The sequence below is a fragment of the Phodopus roborovskii genome, unplaced genomic scaffold (genome assembly GCF_943737965.1).
Source record: "Phodopus roborovskii unplaced genomic scaffold, PHOROB, whole genome shotgun sequence".
Classification (NCBI taxonomy): domain Eukaryota; kingdom Metazoa; phylum Chordata; class Mammalia; order Rodentia; family Cricetidae; genus Phodopus; species Phodopus roborovskii.
Window position 1 is genome coordinate 27,025 of NW_026125151.1, and position 22,956 is coordinate 49,980.

At 39.6% G+C, this 22,956-nt stretch overlaps 1 protein-coding gene across 1 annotated transcript in view; it reads right to left on the reverse strand.

The window, feature by feature from the left end:
• LOC127226205 (splicing factor 3B subunit 1-like) overlaps positions 1 to 22,956 on the reverse strand; it is a 40,611-nt gene extending 17,655 nt beyond the window's left edge. The window contains 8 exon segments of the mRNA XM_051190140.1: positions 38 to 250; positions 1,432 to 1,669; positions 5,203 to 5,373; positions 7,278 to 7,357; positions 9,179 to 9,293; positions 9,559 to 9,663; positions 12,191 to 12,357; positions 22,788 to 22,956. Of these exon segments, the coding sequence (XP_051046097.1) occupies positions 38 to 250; positions 1,432 to 1,669; positions 5,203 to 5,373; positions 7,278 to 7,357; positions 9,179 to 9,293; positions 9,559 to 9,663; positions 12,191 to 12,357; positions 22,788 to 22,815 (1,117 nt within the window). The 5' untranslated portion in view covers positions 22,816 to 22,956.

Below are 22,956 nucleotides of genomic sequence, written 5' to 3' on the forward strand. Positions count from 1 at the left end.
TTACAAGAGAAAGAATGACTTTCCAGTGAGTTTGTACCTGGAGTGGGGGTAGCCATGTTCATGGCTGGTGTACCAATTGGTGTTTTTCCTGGAGTCAGAACAGGAGTGCTTCCACCCATCTGACTAGCCGGTGTTTCGTCCCAACGAGACTTTCTTTTACTTGCTCCAGGAGTCGGTGTTTCACCAATGGAGTCTCCACCTCTATCTGTTCGAGGAGTCTCAGCCCATCCGCTTCCATGCCCAGGAGTATCTTCAAAGACAGAGGCCAGTGAGATCACACTATCAACCATTTTTAAAATACGAGTTTCCCCCACATTCAATATGATTAAGTTCAAAAGGAAGGTATTCCAAAAAACAAGATATATTAAAAAAAAAAAAAAAAAACAAGATATATTTAAAGGTTTTGTTTAGTGTCTCTGGGTTTCCTTTCCACTGATTACAAAGGCACACAACACATAGCAACTAATGAGAAACAAACCAAAAGAGAAAAAAAAAAAAAAAAAACTTTTTCATCCACACGATCACAGTATGGAACCAACCACTGTTTATCTTAAGCCATGTTCCAACTATTCTCACTATACATCAAACACTAGCTTTAGGAAAATTTCTAACACAACATAAAATACAGGCTAGCAGGAGACAGAAGGTGGTTAAAGAAAAGAGAAGCATTGTTTAAAGGATGCAGTTTGTTTGGGTCACTGAAAAAAAAAAAGTCATATATACAACACTGTGTGAATGTTTAAAGCCACTAAATTGTGTCCTTTAAAAAAATGATCAAAACTGGTATACTAAAACACACAAATACACAGGAGGCTGAGGAGGGCTAGCAAGGTGGTAAAGTTTAAAAACAACAACAAAAAACCCACACAATTATCATCTTTTTATTTCTTAAAAATATAAAATTTATCTTATACGGTTCTTCCTAAAATCTTCAGCCTCTTCAAAAGGGAAAGAATTGCTAAGTTCTTTATTTTAACTTAATCAAAGTTGAAGTTTATTCTGTTTACATATTTACTGTGTATGCTGGGAACACATGCCGTGATGTACACATGGAGGTCCAAGGTTACCTGTGGAGCTGAGGCTCTCCTTCTATCATGTGGATCCCAGGGATCAAAGCCCTGTCATCAGGCGTGGTTAGTGGTAAGCACCTTTACCACTGAGCCATGTCACCAGCCCAAAGTTGGAAGTTTATTAGGAAAAGATTTTTGTATGGATTTAAGCTTGAATACTGAGACAAGCAGTAAGAGAAAAGACCGTTTTATATACTCTGTGGGTTCAGACTTCAAGAGTCAACCTGTCACACCCCCACAGAAGCTGATTAGTTACACAGGAATTTATATTGTATTTATATTTATACTAGAAAGTACAGATGTCAGCCTGAAACACAACACTTCATCCAAACACTCATCTACATACCACTAAAGTGCCTACCTCTTTCTGTTTTAGGGGTCTCATCCCATCTGTTTTTGCGAGCGCTGGAAGTTGCACCACCATGTCCTGGGGTTGCGTGGCCTGGTGTATCACCTCGTCCAGGAGTAGCAGCTCCCGCAGGGGCATGACTAGGTGTAGGATCCCATATTTTTGAACCTGGGGTTGCTCCAGGAGTTTCACTTCCTTTTGCCCGACCTGGTGTCTCATCCCATCTTAAAGAAGGGGTGTGTCCAGGGGTCTTAACAAAGCAGAAAATTTTTATTTTACATACCTATATATCTTAGAAAAATAACTAGAAAATTTGTTGAACAAAAAACAAATCTTTTAGTTGTTTCCTATACTCAATTAAAAGTTAAAGTAGACTATTACTTTGCTTCTTGGTTTTTTTTTTTAATAAATGCTCATGATCAAAACCAACATAAACCTTTCATTTAGAACGAAAAAAAAAGCCCTACACTAAATCATAAAACACAGTGCTGTAAGACATCTCAACAGTTAAGAGCACACTGGTTGCTCTTCCAAAGGACCTAGATTCAATTCCCAGCATCCACATAGCAGCTCACAACTTTAACTCCAGTTCCAGGAAATTCAACATCCTCACACAGAAATACAGACAAAATGAAGCACATAAATAAACAATTTTCTAAAAAGGCACCAACATAAGTTTTGTGAATATATACTGTACTGGTAATTTGCCAAATGCTGCCCGAGTTTGTTAAAAAGCTGACTCTGAAAGAGGAGTTAGCCAACCCCATTTCAGACCCAAGCTGCTTCCAAGACACTTCCTGGAAGACACCCTCTTACTACCACAGAAGACGGGGAAGAAGAGCAAAAGAACAAAAGGGGGGGGGCGAGCATTTTTTTTTCTTTTTTCTGAAATAGGGTTTCTCTGTAGTTTTGAAGCCTGTATACCAGGCTGGCCTCAGAACTCAGAGATCTGCCTCTCTCTGCTGGGATTAAAGGCTTATGATTAGCCTAGCAAAAGCACTGTTCTTCAGAACAGCTAAAAGGTAAATTATTTCGACAAATGTCAGCTACTGTTTGCCACATGATAAAAACCTGCCTGCACTACAGCAGAGAAGAAAAGGCATCCATGGAGGAAAAGCTACTTGAGGACCTGAGCTAACTGTCTCTATCTGACCAGCTGATACCTGCTAGATGTTGGTCTGTCCTTGACTGGTGATTTTTACTTTGAATTGTTCTCTTATTTGGGCCACTCAGCTGTCTCTTCTGGATATTATAAAACCCTGATTCAATGAAGTTTTTTACTTATCTGCTGCACCTATCTATCTACTATTTGCTACTGTTCTTTTTTATTTTCTTTCAAAAATTATTTTTGGTATAAAAAAACTTGTAAATAAAAACCACATCTCGAAATTAATCAGACCTAAAAATTTTACAATTAAAATAGTCATTTAGAATGGAAGCTGAGTAGCTTTCTCTTCCCTTATATGCTGTATACTTAATTCATTCAAAACTGAAAGCAAGGCTATTATAATCATCTTCAAACCAAACAAAATCCATCTTAAAATACACTACTAAGAACTCTGTGGCTTTAGGAAATTCAAAGTCTGTCTATCTACATCTCCAATGAAGACTTTCAGATCTAATTTAAATCAATGTTTCCCAAACTGGATCTTTGAGACATAGAACCTCTGAGAAAGAAAGAATCCGCATACTGTAAATACTTTTATAACATATTATAAGCCAGAGGAAAGTAAATCTGTGAGTTCAAAGCCAACCTGGTTTATGTTGTTTCAGGCAATGCAGAGCTACATCTAGTAAGGCCTCATCTTTTTTTTAATTTATTAAAATATTTATATGTATGTATGTCTGAGTACACACATGTATACACATGCCACTGAGCAAGTGTGGATATCAAAGGATAACCCATGAGTCTGTTGTCTCTTTCTACTATGTGAATCCTATGTATGGAATTCAGGCTATTGGGGTTGGCAACAAATGCCTTTACCTACTGTGAAGCTGCCAAGATCAGTGGGAACAAAAAGACCAGAGGTGGATTTAAGTAATATCCAAGAGTACAGAACAGCTCAAAATATACTGTGATAGCAGGGGATGATGGTGGTAGTGGGGGAACATTTTGTTTTCTGAGACAAGGTATTCCAGAAACTGGCTTGGAAGTCACAATCCTGCCTCACCCTCCCTAGTGAATTAATTATAAGGATACACCACCACACTCTGCTAAACAAGACTGTTGTTCTGGATGGAAAAAACCCTGGATAAGGTAAGTAATGAAAATGAATTATTCACAATCTTAATTTGTTCTTCCTATCCAAAGAAAAAAAGTGGAAATATGAATTCTCCTGTCATACATTCTAATTTCCATAAATGAGCCGAATAAAGACACATTTAATCAGCTGACGATGGCTCAGCAGTTAAGATTGCTTAACTGTTCTTGCAGAGAACCTGAGTTCAGTTCCTACCACTCACACTGGAGGCTCACAATGTGTAACTCCAATTCCAATGGACCTCATACCATCTCCCTGACCTCTATGGTTACCTGAACATATGTATGTTCAAAGCCAGCCTGGTCTAAATAACAAGTTTAAGGCAAGCCAGGGATACACAATGCCAACCTATCTAACCCTATCTTAAAGGAAAGGTGGGCCAAAAAAATCTCAGCAGTTAAAAACACTGACTGTAATGGGGCAGTGGTGATACACACCTTTAATCCCAGGACTTAAAGAGGCAGAGGCAGGTGAGTCTCTGTGAGTTCAAGGCCAGCCTGGTCTACAGAGTAAATTCCAGGACAGCCAAGACTTTTTCACAGAGAAGCCCTGTCTTGAAAAAAACAACCACTGACTTTGTCAAGTGATGTCGGCACACACCTTTAATCCCAGCACCCTAGAGGCAGAGACAGGAGGATCTCTGAGTCAAGGCCAACCTGCTCTACAGAGCAAGTTTCAGGATAGACAGGGCTATCTGGAAAAACCAGAAAGAGAAAGAGAAAGATCAAGAGTATAAGCTAGCCAAGAAAATAATAGTGCTACCACCCAATTATCAACATGGCCAAAGGCTTATCAAAAAAGAAAATTAAGATGACTACTATACTGTACTCAATCTCCATGACTTAACATATAATAGGTTAAAATATATTACAGGGGTTGGAGAGATGGCTCAGAGGTTAAGAGCACTGGCTGCTCTTCCAGAGGTCCTGAATTCAATTCCCAGCAACTACATTGTGGCTCTCAACCATCTACAATGAAACCTGGTGCCCTCTTCTGGCATTCAGTTATACTTTCAGGCAAACCACTATATACATAATATTTTTTTAAAAATTAATATTCGGTGGCATGATGCACACCTTTAGTCCCAGCACCTGGCAGGTGAATCTCAGAGATTGATGCTACCCTGGCCTATGCCAGGGCTACAAGGCAAAACCTTGTCTCAAAATAAATAAACAAAATATAAATAAATAAAATTAAAGTAAACTTCAAAAAATAGTCAACCTATGAAATGAACAATGCCCTGCTCAGGTATTGAGGCTTTAACCCCTGATGTTGACTGCACTGGAGGTTGGTAGTGCTCAAGGTTAAATGAGATCAAAAGGACAAGAAAATAGAATCCCTATAAGATTGTAAGACTGAGAAAACTTCTGCTAGCTGTTAAGATCTGTGACTTTGAACCTCTATAACTGAGTAAACAAACTTGTTCTTATAAGCCACTTAGTCAATGGTAACTTGTTTTAGAAACCCAAATACACACTTCATAGAGAAAAATATAAAAATAGTAATAAAAATAAAAACTTACCTCTGCCTGATCCCAACTTGATAGCTTTTTAGGAGTGGCACCAGGAGTCTGGTCAGCTGTTTGATCCCAGCGTCGTTTGCGTTTTGAGGGGGGCTGAGATGCTGCCGCTCCATTGACGACTTTTAGTTCTCCAGCTTTAGCTTTTTCTGCTAGTTGTTGCCTAATTTCTCTCTGAAAACATTAGAAAGAGCAGAACACTTATCTTTCACATCATTTCATTAGGAAGAACTCACAGGTAGTTTATCCCTGCCAAGCATGCCTGAAATCCTATTAATTCTGAGCATCAGAAAATGGGAAAGAAAGGAATTCTTTCAGTTAAGTTTTTATGCCACTAATATACTCATTTGTATTTAGTGAGCTAGTTAGTAGTCTACTCACTTTGTTTTCTGTTCCTAGTTCTGGTATCTCTCCTTCTCTTTGCTATTATGTATTTGTAGTTCTAAGGCATTGTCTGTGTTCCTAAACAGTATATTAGCAACTCTCAAATTTTAACAGCCTATACTTTGAAGCTAGTGAAGCTCATCTTCTTACTGTAAAAATCTGTAGTTTAACAGCAGAGAATTGAAAAGTATGCAACTGAAAATTTTAAAAACTCAAAGACACAAAAAATAAGTCGGGGTAGTGGGAATATTGCTTTGAATTCAAGACCAATGAGTGAGTCCTATGACAGCGAGGAATACATACAAAGATTCTTGTCTCAAAAACAAAAAAGAACAAAAAAAGTAAAACAACTTAGTGTCATAATAAATGTATTTTATTTATTCTTTTATTTTAAAACGAAGTCTCATCTCTCTTAATTCACCTAACAAACTTTACTTAATTACATTATTAATAAAGATACAGAAGTAATTGAGACAAACCTAGCCAGTCACTGTGGTGTATACCTTTAATCCTCAGTTGGCTGAGGTAGGAAGATTCTGGCAAGTTAAGAGACTAGCCTGTGACTACAGAGCTAGAGTGAGTTCTAGGTTAACCTGAGCTAGATAAAGACCCAACTTCAAAAAACAATCAAAAAAAGAATAGATAGGATCAGGGATGGCAAGATGTCTCAGCTGGTAAAAGCAATCGTCACCAAGCCTGATACCTATGATTAGTGTCTGGAATTCACTTGGAAGAACAGAACTGACTCCTGCCAGTTGTCATCTGGTCTCTACATGCACACACCATGGCATATAGCATGGCATAATTATATACACACAAATAAATGTATTGAAAACCAAAAAAAAGAAAAAATACAAGAAAAACAGTTGAGGTCTAGCTTCCCATCACTGCACCTGTGATAACACAGAATTCTCTAAGCCAAAAGGATCACTCAGAATTCTCTATCTACAGCCAAACCAAATCTGCAGTAGGGACTTTTAAGAACTAATGGACCACTAGCTCCCTGAGGTACACTAATCTCCCCACACACATCCTTGAGCATGCATGCACACAGGAGACCAAAGAGCTCTAGAAAATCAAAATATCAAGTTTTAAAGGTAATACAATTCTGGGCTAATTTTTTAAACGTAATTTCAACAACTAAAATATTACGGTCTAATCATGGTTGTTCAGACCTTTAATTCCAGCACTTGAGAGGCAGAAGCAGGAAGATCTGAGTTTTAGGCCAGCCAGGACTACATAATGAGACCGACCATCTTTAAAAAAATTGCTGGGCAGTGGTGGCACATGCCTTTATTCCTAGCACCCCAGCTCTCAGGAGGCAAAGGCAGATGGAGTCCCAGGCAAAATTGGTCTATAGATGGAAGTTCCAGGACAGCCAAGGCCGCACAGAAAAACTATGCCTCAAAAAAACAAAATAAGATAAAGAAAGAAAATTAATAACTAAGAAAAACAAACAAACAATGCTTGGTGGTGGCACACACCTTTAATCTCAGCACTTTAATCCAAGGCAGATGGATCTCTGTAAGCTCAATACCAGCCTAGTCTACAGAGTGAGTTCCAGGACAACCAAGGATATACAGAGAAGCCCTATCTCAAGGGGGGGAAAAGGGATATTGCCGTGAACAATATAAAATTCTCTCAAACTTTCTTACATTATTTCACAACCATTACACATAGAAGTGAGTTCATACCTCTTCCTTAGTCAAATGCTGTTCTCGCATAACATCCATGTAAGTTCTGGCGTTCATTTTAGGGTCAGGGGTCTTCCCTCCTGCAGAAAAGAACAGCAACAGGACAAGAGTACAATAAATAAAGGGTATTAGGTTCAACTGATTTCTCTGCCCTGCTCTAATATCATATATGATATTTCGTAATCATTTAATTTATTTTTGGTGGAAAACTTTGATAATTATACATCTTACTTTTTATTGAGTTTGCTGATCAATTTAACCTGTTTGAACACAAACATATCTACAGCAGTTTAAAACAATTATTTTAATGCATATATAAAGCAAAATGACAGCACAGTTTAGAGTCTTCAGAAGTGATGGGTTCCTGGGTTGCTAATCCGGAATACGTACACTTTCGTGCCTTTGTCTCCATCAGCAGTTCTGACTTCAAGCAGCAGAATAGAAGCCTAGAAAATTATCTCTTTACCATTAGTAACACTTTGGAAAGATATTTATATTCAAAACATTACCTGTTGCAAGCTGTTAAAATCCTAACTACAGTAACTGACTACATATGTTCTTCATACAGTGATCTAAACAGTTGTAACTTAGAAAATCTAATATACCTACAATCTTACTCTCATGTCACATTACTAAAAAGGGCTTCATGCTTTTTTTTTTTAAAGATTTTTCTCTTGACCCAAAATATAATTCTATTTCTTAAAAAGTAAAATTACAACTGGAAACATATTACTTAAGATATATTATTTCTACCAGTTATTACAATGCACACAAAAGAAAAGTCGTGGTACAAAGAGATGTGTTAGTCTCTTGGTTAAAGTTCAGTATTTGCTTTTCAAACTGCAAAGTATCTTAAAGAAGCCCAACAGTATATAATAAGATCAACAAAGGCACACTATGCTTTTAAAATGTGATAATTAGCTATACAAGTAGTATAGCATTAAAATTTAGGACAAAATAATAAAATTCTAAGACATCTCCTACGCTGATGATCATGCCCAATTGGTAGTGTCATTCTTTCTGACACTAGCTCTGATAAGACTTCCTTTGGAATACTTTTTCACCATAATCTAGAGAGGATGTGTTGAACTGCACCCTTAAGAATGCAGACAGGACTGGCATATAGCAGTACTGCTGTAGGAAAGAAATTAAGGACAGTTAGTATGGGCCTGTGAATTCTGACATACATGTTTAAATCAATTACAATTATGCAAGTAAAGAAAAGAATATCCCTATTAATTCATGCAGGCTGAAAGTCTAGTTTGTAAACCTGCAGCAGAATCTATTTTTAAAAACAGGCACTTAGTTTTGATGGTGGGACTCACTCACTCACCCGAGGAAAATTCCATCAGGCTCACTATGCCCCTTTCACACTACAATTAGCAAAACAAGACTCCAACTATTAAAAACACCAAAATCTTTCTTTGTATAACTTTCATTTTTTACTACAAATTTGCATAGAGCAAAGTAGGTGCATTTACTAAGCTACAAAGAGGGGAACTCTAGTGTGAGAAAGTTTCTCAAAAGTAACAATCCAAACCAAATTCCAAAATTTGGAATGAAAACTTGCAATAATTTGAAAGTATTTTGAGCAGAAAAACATTTGTTCCAAGTATACAAAGAGTACCCAAAACAAAAGTAAAAGAAAAACCTTTAACCCTTTGCGTTTCTATGGCATTGGCTCATTATTTTCTTGTCCTTCTACCTGGAAAGAAAACTTGCATTATAAAAATGAAGAATATGGCATCTGTGACTTCAACCAAATCTATACAAATCTATAAGGGGGGTCTTTAAAAAACGAAAAGCAAATTCTTAAGCATGCCAAAAAAAATCAAAGGGCTAAAGACAACTTAATTAAAATAAATTTCTGAATACTTATAGAAAAGTGGGAAAGAAATTACCATCTGCAAAAGGATCAAGACGTTCTGGGGAAATTATCATGGTCCGCCTATGCTTTTTGTATTCATCTTCACGGTCTGCAATCTTTGGAGGACGATGCTCAGCAAATGGATCATACTGGAAAAAGGCATGTCTTGTTTAATACTCACTCTATTACATAACCAACCCCTCCCCATAGACAAAGAAATAAGCCATTGTTTGTGCATATGCCTCATCAGTTTACAAAAGTCAATACTTCATATAATGATCACCTTTACAGTTACTTCTGACTCCTCCCAAGTCAGCTCTTCTCTGAAAACATTCTCAGAACTGACTGCTGAAATTTCTGTGCTTCCACAGAAACTCACTCCCTTTTTGTAAACTGAATAAATTTTAAAGTTACCTGTTCTGTTGACTGTGGTATATCATTAAGCAATGCCACAGGGGCATGATACCCAGGCTTCTTCTGACCAAGCAAACTTGTAGATGATGAGTAGTCATCGTCATCCTGCAATGTAACATCCCCAAAAAGTCACAAACAAAATGTCAGAATATAAAAATTAACATGACAAAATTTGTAATTTGGAAACCACCACAGGTTTACTTTAAACTCTTGGATTTATTTAGCCACAGGAACATGTAAACAGTAACTGCTATCAAATGTATTGACTTCCTTAACAGTATGTTTACACAGCCAATATATACTGCTTCTTTTCTATTACAAAGTGTACCTAACTCTCTTGCCTGGCATTGGTGGTGCACGCCTTTAGTCCCAGCACTCAGGAGGCAGAGGCAGGCCTGAGTTCGAGGCCAGCATGGTCTACAGAGCTAGTTCCAGGACAGGCTCCAAAGCAATACAGAGAAATCCTGTCTTGAAAAAAAAAAAAAAAAAAGTGTGTACCTAACTCTCAAGAAGATCTTACTCATAAATTCTACTTTAAAAATAAAATTACTTGTTTCTTCTACAATATACAACCATCACTGTCTTCCTCTACTAGGTAAAAGAGTACTAGGAACAATTGTGATAGTGCCAACACTTAATTTCTAATCCTAGCAAACTGAAAGATGCTAAGTTTAAGGTCAATGGTGAACTAAAATATCAAGACCCTGTCTCAAAATACATGTACACAGAGGATGGGGGGACACCCTCTACAAACACCAGTCTCTGATCAGCCTCTAGTATTTCATCTTTGGGATAGTCACATAAACACCTTTCTATCAAGGGGTTAAAGTGCCAGTGACAAGTATATGACTTGAATTTTATAAAAACAACCAGTTTGAGCCAGGCATGGGGGGGGGGGGCACATATTTAATCCCAGCACTTGGTCTACATAGTCAGGCCAGCTAAAGTTATACAGTGAGATCTGTCTCTCAAAAAAAGAAAAATATCATCATCAAGTTTGATACTCTGTATAAATTTTGTCTAATTGTAACCATGCAAAAACTGACAAAACAGCTATTTCACCAAATTTGAATGATTGAGATGGTATTTAAAAAAAAAAAAAAAAAAAGCTATGTAGCTTTGATGTTCTATTTTGTTCAGCCCAAATGGAACACCTGTGTCACACATTACCCTCAAAGTTCAGGAACCATCACAGAAGAGAGCCAATTTGAGGAGGATAGGAGCAAAACAGTATCTTCTATACATGACAAAGAGCTGCTGAACTCAACACCTCCCAGAAGGTGGCGTTGCCGGCACAAGATCATTTAAGGGTGTGGCCCCTGGTAGGCTGCCATGCTCCAGTGGATGGTGGCTCTACACTCATGAGTATAGGAGCAGCATAAAATAGATTCAACATGTTATATTTTAAAAAGAGAAAACAAAGTTGGGAGGGAATGAGGTGAGTCTGGGAAGAATTGGGCAAAGAGTAAACTGTGAATAAGGTCAAAGTACATTGTAAACCAAGTATGAAATTCCCAAAGAATAAAAGAAACAATGTATGTGCTTTTAAAAACTGAAACAAATACAACAGATCAAGAAAAAAACTGGTGCTGGAGAAATGGCACATAGGTTAAAAGCACTGGCAGCTCTTCCAGAGGTTCTGAGTTCAATTCCCAGCAACTACATGGTGGCTCACAACTATCTGTAATGAAATCTGGTGCCCTCTTCTGGCCTGCAAGCATACATGAAGACAGAATACTGTATAAATAGATGAAGGGATGAAGGAAGGAAGGAAGGAAGGAAGGAAGGAAGGAAGGAAGGAAGGAAGGAAAAAAGGAAGCAACCACCAACCAACCAACCAAAGCTAAGTATAGTGGCATATGTCTATAATCCCAGCACCAGGACTGACATATAAAGGAAACCCTGTCTCAAAACAATAAAATTCATATTTTGAAGGCTGGGTATCCCAGTGGTAAAGTACTTGTTTAGAATGAGCAAGGCCCAACAAAAAATGGGTGTGAATTATGAACAAGTAACAGAAAAATGGCTATTTATAATCAAGTCACTTTTTTCACAGGGTACAAAAGGCAGGATTAGGTATTTGTATCAGATTAGGATTAGAATTTGTATCAGAAAATGATTTCAAAATGCTTTATATATATATATCCTGTAACAATAATTCAGCTACATTCTCCACCTAAAATTCAAAACTGAGTTGGTCATGGTGGTATGTATGCACCCTTAATCCCAGAACTCGGGAGGCAAATGCAGGAGGATCTGAGTTTGAAGCCAGCATCATCTACAGAATGCATTACAGGACTGCCAGGGCATGTCTCCAAATAAATAAATGAATAGAATAGATAAATAGGGATAGAATAAAATAAATCCAAACTGAGCACTTCAGAAAATATCTGAGGGCATGGTAAGGACTCCAGCATTCAAGAGGCAAAAATAGGCAGATCTTGAAAAACTATCAAAAACCAGGGAGTAAACCACCTTTAGTCCCAGCTCCTAGAAGACAAGACAGAGTTTGAGGCCAAGCATGGTCTACATATCCAGTACCAGGTCAGCTAGGATTACATATTAGGGGTGCAGGGAGCCTCTCTCCTTTTAACCATGGAACACAAACAGAAAAAAAACCCTTACAACTTACATCTTCAAGTTCAGTTGCAGCAATTGATGTCACATATCCAGCAAATCTGCTATCACTTCCACCATAAATTTCTTGGTCATAATAACCTGTGGAATCAAGGCCCACTCCTTGAGCTTCATCAAGAGCTGCCTTCTTGCCTTGAATTTCTCGAATCTGTGCTTCAATATCTGTAAGAAAGAATACAATTTCACATTCCAAAGAGCTCTCAATAGAATACATCTCCTTACTAAATCTTATCAAAATAACCTTAAAAATAGAAAGCTTAAGTAAGTTCACCAAGAGGTTGAAAAAGCTACACTATGGTCATCTACACATATATTTCATCTCCTTACCTCAACAGAAAACAGAAACCCAAAAATCTGATTTACTACGTCATCAACTACAACTTACCCTAACCATTAGAATGGGTTATCAAAATTAATCAATTCTAAACCTCCCCCCAAATGAAAAATTTAAGCTCCTTAAAATATGTATTTATTATTAGTATGTGTGGCACATGTATGTGTAGAGGTCAGATAACTCAGTTCTCTCCTACCTTTACATGGTTCCAGGGATCAAACTGAGGTCACTAAGCTTATGTGCAAGTGACTTCGTGAGCCATCTCTGCCAGCCAGAAAAATTAAACTGTTGTTGTTGATCAGGAATCAAGGCTATACTCACAATTATTTAAACTTGCCACTACCAGAACTGATCTAAAGACATAATTCAGTGATGCATCATTTGCTGAGCATTGTCTAAGGTCCTCAATCTGAAACCCAGCCTCATGTATTAAAACATAAAATAAAACCCACCATCAGCGATATAAAAGCAACACTAGGAATCACTTTTGCCTTTTGGCTAAGATCAAGTATAAAATAGCATTAAACTGGACAAAGTGGGGCCAGTGAAAAGGCCCAGCAGGTAACACACCCGTTGGTGAGCCATCTCCTACTTCCCAGTTCAGGTCCTCTGTTTCTCAACTGTTCAGTGGACTCCACGTCAGGTGGCCCGAAACCTTCCAGCCAATTCTCCTATCTTTATTTCCCATTTTGCAGTATGAGTTACACATCCACTTTTACACATCTAATTTTTTACACATCTAGCTTTTTTTACACAAGTTCCATTAATCAAAGTCCTACTGTTAAGATTACATGTGTGACTTAGCATGGCCAGCACTCTTTATTTCTTCTCAATACATATTAATTGGGTGTATTCAAATGAAACTCCCCAGCACTGTATAAACATAAATAGTACCTCCCAATTTGTAACCCCAGAAACCCAGAAGAGACAGGAATTCAAGGCCATCTTTGGCTACATCATATTTTAAGACTAGCTTGGGTAGTTTATAGATGGGTCTTACAGTCTATGGACAGAAAGATCCTGCTTTACTAGTTACAGGGATTAAAAGACAGGTACAAATTATATTATTTGCCCAACCTCACTGAAAACCAGCTAAGAAAAATTATATTCTCTGAGGCATGTGGTTTTATGTAGTTCAAAGAATATCTGTGCCCCTTTCCCAGTAATAAAGAAAAGGGCAGACACAAGAAATTGAAAAAAAGCAACAAGAGCCAAGCAGGATGGTACAACACTGAGAAAGTGGACCTCTATGAGTGCAGGGCCAGCAGCCAAGTCAACATGCTGAATCCCAAGACAGCCAGGGTATGGAGACCCCGTCTTCACAAAAAAAGACAAAAAGATGAAGTGGGGAGAGGAGAGGGAGGGAGAATGGTAGAGAGTGCTTAGGAAAAAAAAAAATTAAATCTCTATTTACCCACTGTTTACCAGGTATCTGGCACTGTTTATTCCCAGAGGAATACTAACAGACCTCATAGTAGTTAGGAGACCTGGTTAACGTGTAAGTGCTCTTTTCTGAAATATTTAAGGCTTTTCTCTCTTATAATAAGCAACTAACACCTAGTTGGGTGACAAGTTCTTTCGTTTTTTGCTTTTGTGTGTATGTTTTGAGATAGGTCTCACTCTGTAACCCTTGGCTGAACTGGAATTTACTATGAACACAGGCTGGTCTCGACTTGTGAGAAACCCTCCTTTTTCCTTGCATCACAAATACTAGGGTTTCCAGCAGAACCATCTTAGTTGATTTATGTTTGGGCTTTGTTGTTGCTGATTGCTTTTCCTTGAGGAAGGTGTAACTTTGAGACAGAGTCCTCCTTGGCTGTCCTTGAACTCAGAGTTTGGCCTGCCTCTGTATATTGAGTGCTAGAATCAAAGATGCATGTGGCCTGATTTAAGCTTTTAAAGGAATCACAAACACCACTTCCATCAGGACTCTGGAAGAAAACAGATCAGAGCGAATGAGACCAGCTAAATAGCTTGTGATTGCTCTTCTACATCATCAGTGTAATATGATGGGCACCTCAATCAAAATGACCTGATACACCTGTAAAAGAATGGCACTCTGACCCTCACACATACAGGAACTCAAAGAGAACCTCCTTTAAGAGCTCAGGAGCTCAGTTATTAACAAACACACAGAAAACTTTCGCCTGACCCCTTTACTTTTACAATTCAAGTCCCTTGTGCTAATATATGTGGTTTTTATTATTTCTTTTCTTCAGTTTTTTGTTTGTTTGCTTGCTTGCTTGCTTTCAAGACAGCTTCTCTGTAGCTTTTGGAGTCTGTCCTGGAGCTCTGTAGACCAGGCTGGCCTTAAACACAGAGATCGGCTTGCCTCTGCCTCCTGAGTGCTGGGATTACAGGCGTGTGCCACCACTGCCGCCACCCAGCCAGATTTTTTAACTTTTTGAGACAAAGTCTTAGAATATTATGCAGGCTGACCTCAAACTCCCGGCAATCATCCTACCTCAGTCTCCAGGGAACTGTAATTAAGAGATAGGGTCCACTACCACCACTTTTCCTAGTTGACTGGCTTCTACTTGGTGATGACATTTTTCTAAACATTAAGAATTTTTTTTAAGCCAGGCGGTGGTGGCACACCCTTTTAATCCCAGCACTCCAGAGGCAAAGGCAGACAGAACTGTAAGTTTGAGACCAGCCTGGTTCCAGAACAGCCTCTAAAAAAACCAGAGAAACCTTGTCTCGAAAACCCAAAAGAATTTTTTTATATATCTAAAGTCTAGGTTTTCTCCAATGAAGTACAAAGAAACATCATTCAACTAAATAAAACCCCAACAAGATGATTTTGTTGTTGTGGAGAGAAATTCTACCCTTCTGTGCATTTTTCTATGGCTGAGCTACTGCTGAGTACAGCTAGCAGCATCCCATCCTTGATGCTTCCTCTTCATTGTTAACTTGAACTGCTTTAGGAGGACAGAGGGCTCTCAGAGGTTAATGTCACTTTTTTTTTTTCTTTTTTTGAGTTAGTCTCTCCATGTACTTTGTGGCTAACCAAATGCTAAAATTAAAGGTATCCACTACCATAACTGATTCACTGGCCTCTTCTGCTCTGATCTGTGATGGCTAGTTTCTTCCAGCAGGAAGCAACTGGTAAGGCAAGAACGTCTCAAATTTTAAAGCTCCATAATAAGCTCCTTTACTCTGCAAACAAACTCTCATCTCAGCCTTTTCTTTAACCAAGGTCCCAACACATCAAGTGTACATTTTAGCAGACATGGTGATACATGCCTTTATTAATACCAGCACTCTGGAGGCAGAGGCAGAAGGATCTCTATGAGCCCCAGAACAATCAGAGATACGTAGTGTCTCCAAAAAAAAAAAATGAATAAGTGAATAAAAGTGTTAGGGTAAAGAGATGGCTCAGTAGTAAAGAGCACTGGCTGCTCTTCTATCCTATGGAAGTTTGATTTCTAACCCACACGGCAGCTCATGACTTAACTCCAGAACCAGGGAATCTGAAACACTCTTCTGGCCTCCTCTGGCACTAGGCATGCAGAAACATACAAGCAGGCAAACAAACAAACCAAAAAAAAAAAAAAAAACTAATCGGATGGGGTGATTTACACAGGGTTTTATTTTATTATGTCGCCCTGGCTGTCCTGGAACTTACTATGTAGACCAAGCTGGCCTCAAATCCAGAGGTCCACCTGCCTGCCTTCCAAGTGATGGGATTAAAGGTGCACTAGGAGTGCCTAGTAAAACAAAATTTCAAAAGATAATGTAATAATGTATTTTTACTAAATACCACAGGATTAATGAATTCCCAAGTAATTAATTCTACAGAAACTCAAAATCATTATACAAGTTTAACTTTTTATTTTTACTAGCAACCATAGGAAAACATTATATCAAAGTATCTCTTTTTCAGCCATTTACTCAAACAAAACAGAGACTTCTTATACTCTAATTTTCTAATTCAAGAAATTAGCGAGAGGAGTAGAGGCACTGCTCCTGCTGTGGATATTCCCAGCATTTATACCGGGTCAATCACAATGCCTGTCTTCTAGTTCCAGAGTATATTATCCCTCTTCTGGCCTCCAAAGGCACTGCACTCACATACAAAACTCATGCATATATCCACAAACGTAAATGCATAAAGTAAGAAATTAGAGGCAGAACATAGTACTATGTGAAACTTTTGTTTAAGCCAAGATCTCTCCCATATTTTGCCAAAGTCAGCAGTATCTCAAAATTGCTAGACAGGAAACAATACTGTGCTCACCGTGACTACACAATTTAATGCAGAAATGCCTAAACTTGGTGTGACTAAGTCTAGTTCTTATCTTTCAACCACGGAAAGCACAAAGCATACTGATCAAGTAAGAAAATAATCAGTTGGGGAACTAAAGATGGCTCAGCAGTTAAGAAATCTTGCTACTCTTCCAGAGGACCAGAGTCCAATTCCAAGCACCCATGTCAATTTTAGAACTGAACACCCTTCTTTGACTTTATGGCTGAACATGCCTGTACATACACACACAGAAACATAACACAAGCACATAAAATATAAATGTTTTAAAAATAATAATTATCAGATTGATTAGAGGATATGAGAGATGGATGATTCTAGAAGAAATGTTTGAAAAGCAGTATGGGTATATTGCTCAGTTGCCTAGAATGCAAAAAAAAAAAAGACTTAAAAGTTCAAGGTCAGCCATTTGTGGTAGTGGCACATGCCTTTAGTTCCAGCACTGAAGAGACAGCCAGGAGGACCTTTATTAGTTCAAAGCCAGCCTAGTCTTTGTAATTAATTCCAGGCCAGCAAAGACCACCAAGTGAAACCATGTGACAAAAGACAAAAATAAGAAAATTCAAGGTCACCTTGGGCGACATACAGAGAGAAATGTTTGAAAAAAATATGTGACAAGAAAAGTCTTCAGTTCTGTTCAATAACGGGAATCAATAGCCTGAGAAATGAGACATGATGGTACATATATGAAACAGGAGCACTCCTGAGGGAGAGGCAAGAGGAAGAGGAATCCAAGGACAAACTCAGCTACACAGCAGGCCTGAAGTCAACCTGGGCAATGACAGAGACCCTTCAAACCAAAAAGAAAAAAAGGCAAAACAAAAAAACAATAAAAAACACTAAGGATGGAGAACACTTCCATAGAAAGAAGACACAACCATAATCTATTTGCATATGAAAAGTTATTTACCAAGATTCAAGTGGTAATCATTACTTTAAAAATAAACAAGACACGAAGAAATGCTTAAAATTATGGAAACCATTATTATTAAAAAATAAGTTACTCCAGTAAATTCAAATCCAAGTCCCAGTCTCAATCACTCCAATAACCTAAGAATGACTGCCTCCAATAAAAGTACCCAATGACTTTCTTAAAACACAAGTCATCTGAGCTCAGTGGTTGCAGAATACAACCAAGGTTCAATTCCCAACACCAATTCCCACATGGCAGCTCAAAACTGTAACTCTAAGATATGACACCCTCACACAGAAACATACATGCAGGCAAAACATCAATGCACATAAAATAAAAATAATTTTTTTAAAAGCACACACAAGTCACCTGAGGGATGGAGAGATGGCTCAACCAGTAAGAATGCTTGCCTACTTCCGCTCTCTGAGGAGCAGATGGGAGGTGGGATGAGGGGGGTGAGAGGAGAGGAGGGAGAACTAGGATTAAAATGTAAAAAATAAATTAAAAAGAGAAAAGAAGCCAGGTGGTAGTGGCACCTGCCTTTAATACCAGTACCCTAGAGGCAGAAGCAGAGGCAGGAGGATCTCTGTGAGTTCAGGTCTACACATCTAGTTCCAGGACAGCCTCCAAAGCTACACAGAAAAATCCTGTTTCCAAAAAAAAAAAAAGCTTGCCTAGGACCTAGGTTCAAATCCCCTAAAACCATGTTAAAAAGACTGGCATAGTCATGCACATCCGTAACTCCACTGCTGAGAAGGGAGATGGATGTTAGGGATTGGTGGCAACCAGGATAGCTAAGTTCAGTAAAATAATGTCTCAAAGGAATAAATCCAACTGCCTCCTTTGACCTCCATGAGCACATGCTTATGTGCACAGGTCAGAGTACCCACACATGCATATATAACACACAGGCATACTTGCATGGATGCATACACACACATACACAAATAGTAATTTGTTACTTGGGGGAAGGAAGATGGAACTTTATTCTACGCTCACTGGGAAAACAAAATCACATCTTGTAGTGTTTAAAAACCTTTCAAATCTGATGCTAAAGTCACTTCTCTCCACATAGAACATTTGTGAAACAATAAGCTATTTCCTACCTGCCTGACCAAACAGATATAACAAAACTGAGTTTTAAAGTAGCCTTTTTCAGAGTAGGGAGTATAATCCAATGGCAAAGGCTTCTATAACAGAAACTAAAGAAGCCTGAGGATTAATCCCCAGCTTTGAGAGAAAGAGAGATCAAAGGTATGGTGTGGTACATGTCAAAACTCCCAGCATTCCAGGGGCCAAAGACTTCCTCCAAATTTGAGGCCAGTTTAAGATACAAAGTGAGGCTGGGCAATGCCTTTATTAATGCCAGCACTCGGGAGGCAGAGGCAATCAGATCTCGATGAGCTGCATACCAAAGTTCCATGACAGCCAGGGTTACACAGAAAAACTCTGTCTCAAAAGCAGAAAAGCAAAACAAACAAAAATATAAAGTGAGTAGCCAACCAGTCAGAGGTACACAATAATTTCATTTTAAAACAAAAGAGAAGTCCTGAAAGATGGCTGAGCAGCTAAAGGCACTTGCAAGCCTGACAATGACCTCTTCAATTAATCTCAAGGTGTTCCCTGACTTCTACATGAACACAGAGGCAAGAATATATAAGCACACAATATAAAGAAAAGTTAAAATAAAAATGATCCTGTTTATGTGACACTTTCCCATAAAACCGTGGGTATACATTCACACGCTTACTTAAAAGGCAGAAAGTCAGGAGTCAAGGTCTGCTTGAACTACAAGAGACCTTTTCCTTAAACTCTAACATATGTTACTCTACCAAATAAATGTTAATTTAACACTTTAATACCTATTATGGACCAGACATTAGAGCTATCAATCATTCATAATTCCTGTGCACAACAATACTAGAGGAAAAAATACTTTAATATAAAGGGTGCTTCATGACAAGCCTTGAATTCAGTTCCCAGAATCTACATCATGGAAAGAGGTAACAGAATCTTTAAAGTTATCCTCTGAACTCTACAAAGCAAATGTAAGTGTAAAAACTTTCAAAAAGACTATTTTAGTCAGGAATGGTGGTGCATACCTTTGATCTCAGTACTTGGGAAGCAGAGGCAAGTGTAGTCTACCAAAAGAATTCCTGGATAGCCAGAACTACATAGAAAGTGAATTTGTCTCAAAAAAACAAAAATCCAAGGCTAGCCTGATCTACAGAGTGAGTTCCAGGACAGTCAGGGCTACAAAGAAAAACCCTGTACAAAAAGGGGGGAAAAAAACCGCTTGCGGTAGTGCAGGCAGGACGCCTTTAATCCAGCACTCTGGAGGCAGAGACCAGGACAGCCAAGGCTACACAGATGAGCCTTGTCTCAAAAAAGCACTCCCCGCCCAAGACAACTATTCTAAGACAATAAAAATACTTTTACTGAGGACTATACCCCTCAGGAAAAGCAATTTTGCTCTATGCTATAAAAATGGCTTAAACCAGGCTGTGGTAATGCACGCCTTTAATGCCAGCACCCAGGAGGCAGAGGCAGGCAGATCTCTGGGTTGAAGACCAGCCTGGACTACAGTTCCTGGAGAGCCAATGCTTCACAGGGAAGCCAAGTCCAAAAAAAAAAAAAAAAAACAAAAAACAAACAAACAAATAAATGTTGTAAGGGAGCAAGAGGCCATGCAAATGCTGTATACAGTTCTACTAAAAAGGTATCACCCTGCCCAGAAGTGTGGTATACATCTTTCAATTCCAGCATTTGGGAAGCAGAAGTCGGTGGATCTCTGTGAGTTCAAGGTCAACCTGGTCTACAGAAAGCTGTTCCAAGACAGATAGGTCTACACAGAGAGACCAGGATGTGTGTGTTTGCTGGGGGTAGGGGGGGATGACACTTAGCACCTTTTGACTTGTACCTAACAGGACATACAGTACCTTATTTTTTTGTTTGTTTTGTCTTGTTTTTGTTTTGTTTTGGTTTTGAAACAGGGTTTCTCTGTGGCTTTGGAGGCTGTCCTGGAACTAGCTCTTGTAGACCAGGCTGGTCTGGAACTCACAAAGACCCGCCTGTCTCCGCCTCCCCAGTGCTGGGATTAAAGGTGTGTGCCACAACCACCCAGCACTTAATTCAGTGATGAAACAAAATAGCAACTTTTGCAAATGGGCTATACAATCAACCAACAAGCTTAGCTGGGCTTCTACAATGAGAAAGCAAAACAAAAACTTCATATTTATTTAAATAGAGGTATGCTACCTATGTAAAAGACAACAATAAGCCAACAATCAAATACAAAATATCCATAAATAAATAACATTAGGGGATGGTACTCCATCTAAGCACCTATGAGGAAGCCATCATGGATTGTAAAAACTTTCCAGTGGAGCTGGCTGCTTTGGGGTCAATCATGCTCCCATCAGTTACACCCTTCCCCCTCACTCCATGCTCTGTAAGTACAACTCATTGGTCCCCAGAATGAAAAAAATAGAATAAACGACCTACTCTGACAGAACAAAAACATTCTTAAATTTTCTAATTATTTTGCAAACAGCGTCTGAGAAAGTCTAAGGGTAAAAGAGTAAGACCAAAACACTTCTGGATTTAAAGTGTTGGATTAGGTGGGCAGGATAGCACAGGCAGCCTTTTAACCCAGCCCTTAGGAAGCAGGGGAAGGTGGATGCATCTCTTTGAAATCGAGGCCAGTCTTATCTACATAGTAAGTTCCGGGGCAACAAAGGACACACAGTGAGACCATCTCAAAAAAGAAAGAAAACAAAAACACATGTTATACTTTCAAGCTTATAAAGACAAAATAGGGCCGGAACATTTCTGGCTTTAAAAAGTGTTGGTACTTTCAGTTCCTCAATAAGACCCAACTATATCACCTCTTGGTGCTATTGACTCTCTAGATTCATCTCCGAATCTCCTCCTTACTCCTTCTCTTTCTACCACAGCAAGGATTCATTCACATCTTTCACGACTCACTGCCTCGTTACAAGATGTTCCCTCGGGCTCAGACGTCCTCCCCTAATTTAAGACTGACTGATCCATTTAGATCAGCGCCGCGTCACCACCTCTCCAAAAATAACTAAAACATAAATTAATGGCTCCGTTACCAAGCTTCTCAGAAAGTACTGGGCTTTACTTCTCTGTACACACTCCTTTGGTTTTGTAAGAACTAAGACTCACACATCTGTTTCCCTATTAAACTGTCAAATTTCCGATACCCTTAGTTTCTTACCTCTAATATCGGACCACACGCTCAGAAAGGATGTGTTTAGTGGCTCTTAGAAGCCATGTTGTGGGCGTAAATGTTGGTATGTAAAGCCAGGAACCAAGACACGGGGCCTCAACTTCATACACTGCCAATTCCTTCCTGCCTCCTTGTTACTTTCTTATATAAGGAATCCGGTCTGCTTCCGATGTTTCTAGTTGTGTTTCCTCTGTACACCGTAAAATCTTCAACTGCCCTGAAAGCTTAGGCAACTGATAAAACCCGCCTTTCCTTCTCTCTCCCGTCTGTGTGTTCTCTAACAATCAGTCCCTCAAAGAACAACACTAAAGTGGTTCCAGGAGTCGGCTACCACAACATGTTATGCCCGACCCACCACAACACAACCTCGGCGCCTGGAGACGCCTGCAGCACCGCGGCTGGAGTAACAGGCCTGCGTCGGTCGGAGCCGACTCCGTTACGAGCAGCCGGAAAGCGGCTGCCGTCACTCCGGGCTTCCCAGGTGCAACGACAGCGCCCAAGCGGGCGGCGGCGACTTCCCTCCCACGCCCGCCTCCCCGCTCCCTCTGCCGGGGTCGTCCAGAGCCAGGCGCTCGAGGGAGGCCCTCGGGTCAGGACAAGAGAACTCGGAAACACCGGCAGCCAGCGCGGAACAAAGCGCCGGTCCCGGAGTGCGAGAGGACGCCATTACGCGGGCAGCGGCCTGCGTCCAGGAGCCGAGCAGGCTCCGCCGCGCGGCCTCGGCCGAGACCAGAGAGGCCACGCGAAGTCGCCGAGAGCCAGGAGAGCGGGTCGCGGCTGGCTGGCAGCCGAGGACGCGCGTGGGGAGGCCCAGGACGCTTACCTTCGTGAGTCTTGGCGATCTTCGCCATTTTGTCCACTCGAACACACAGGCGGAACTGGCGCTCCCAAGGACTTCCGCTCGCCGCCGCCACGCACAAACAGAGCAGCTGCGCTCTAGGCGTGCGCACCCGGGAACGCGCGCCGCACTATGGCACGCAATTCAACTGCCA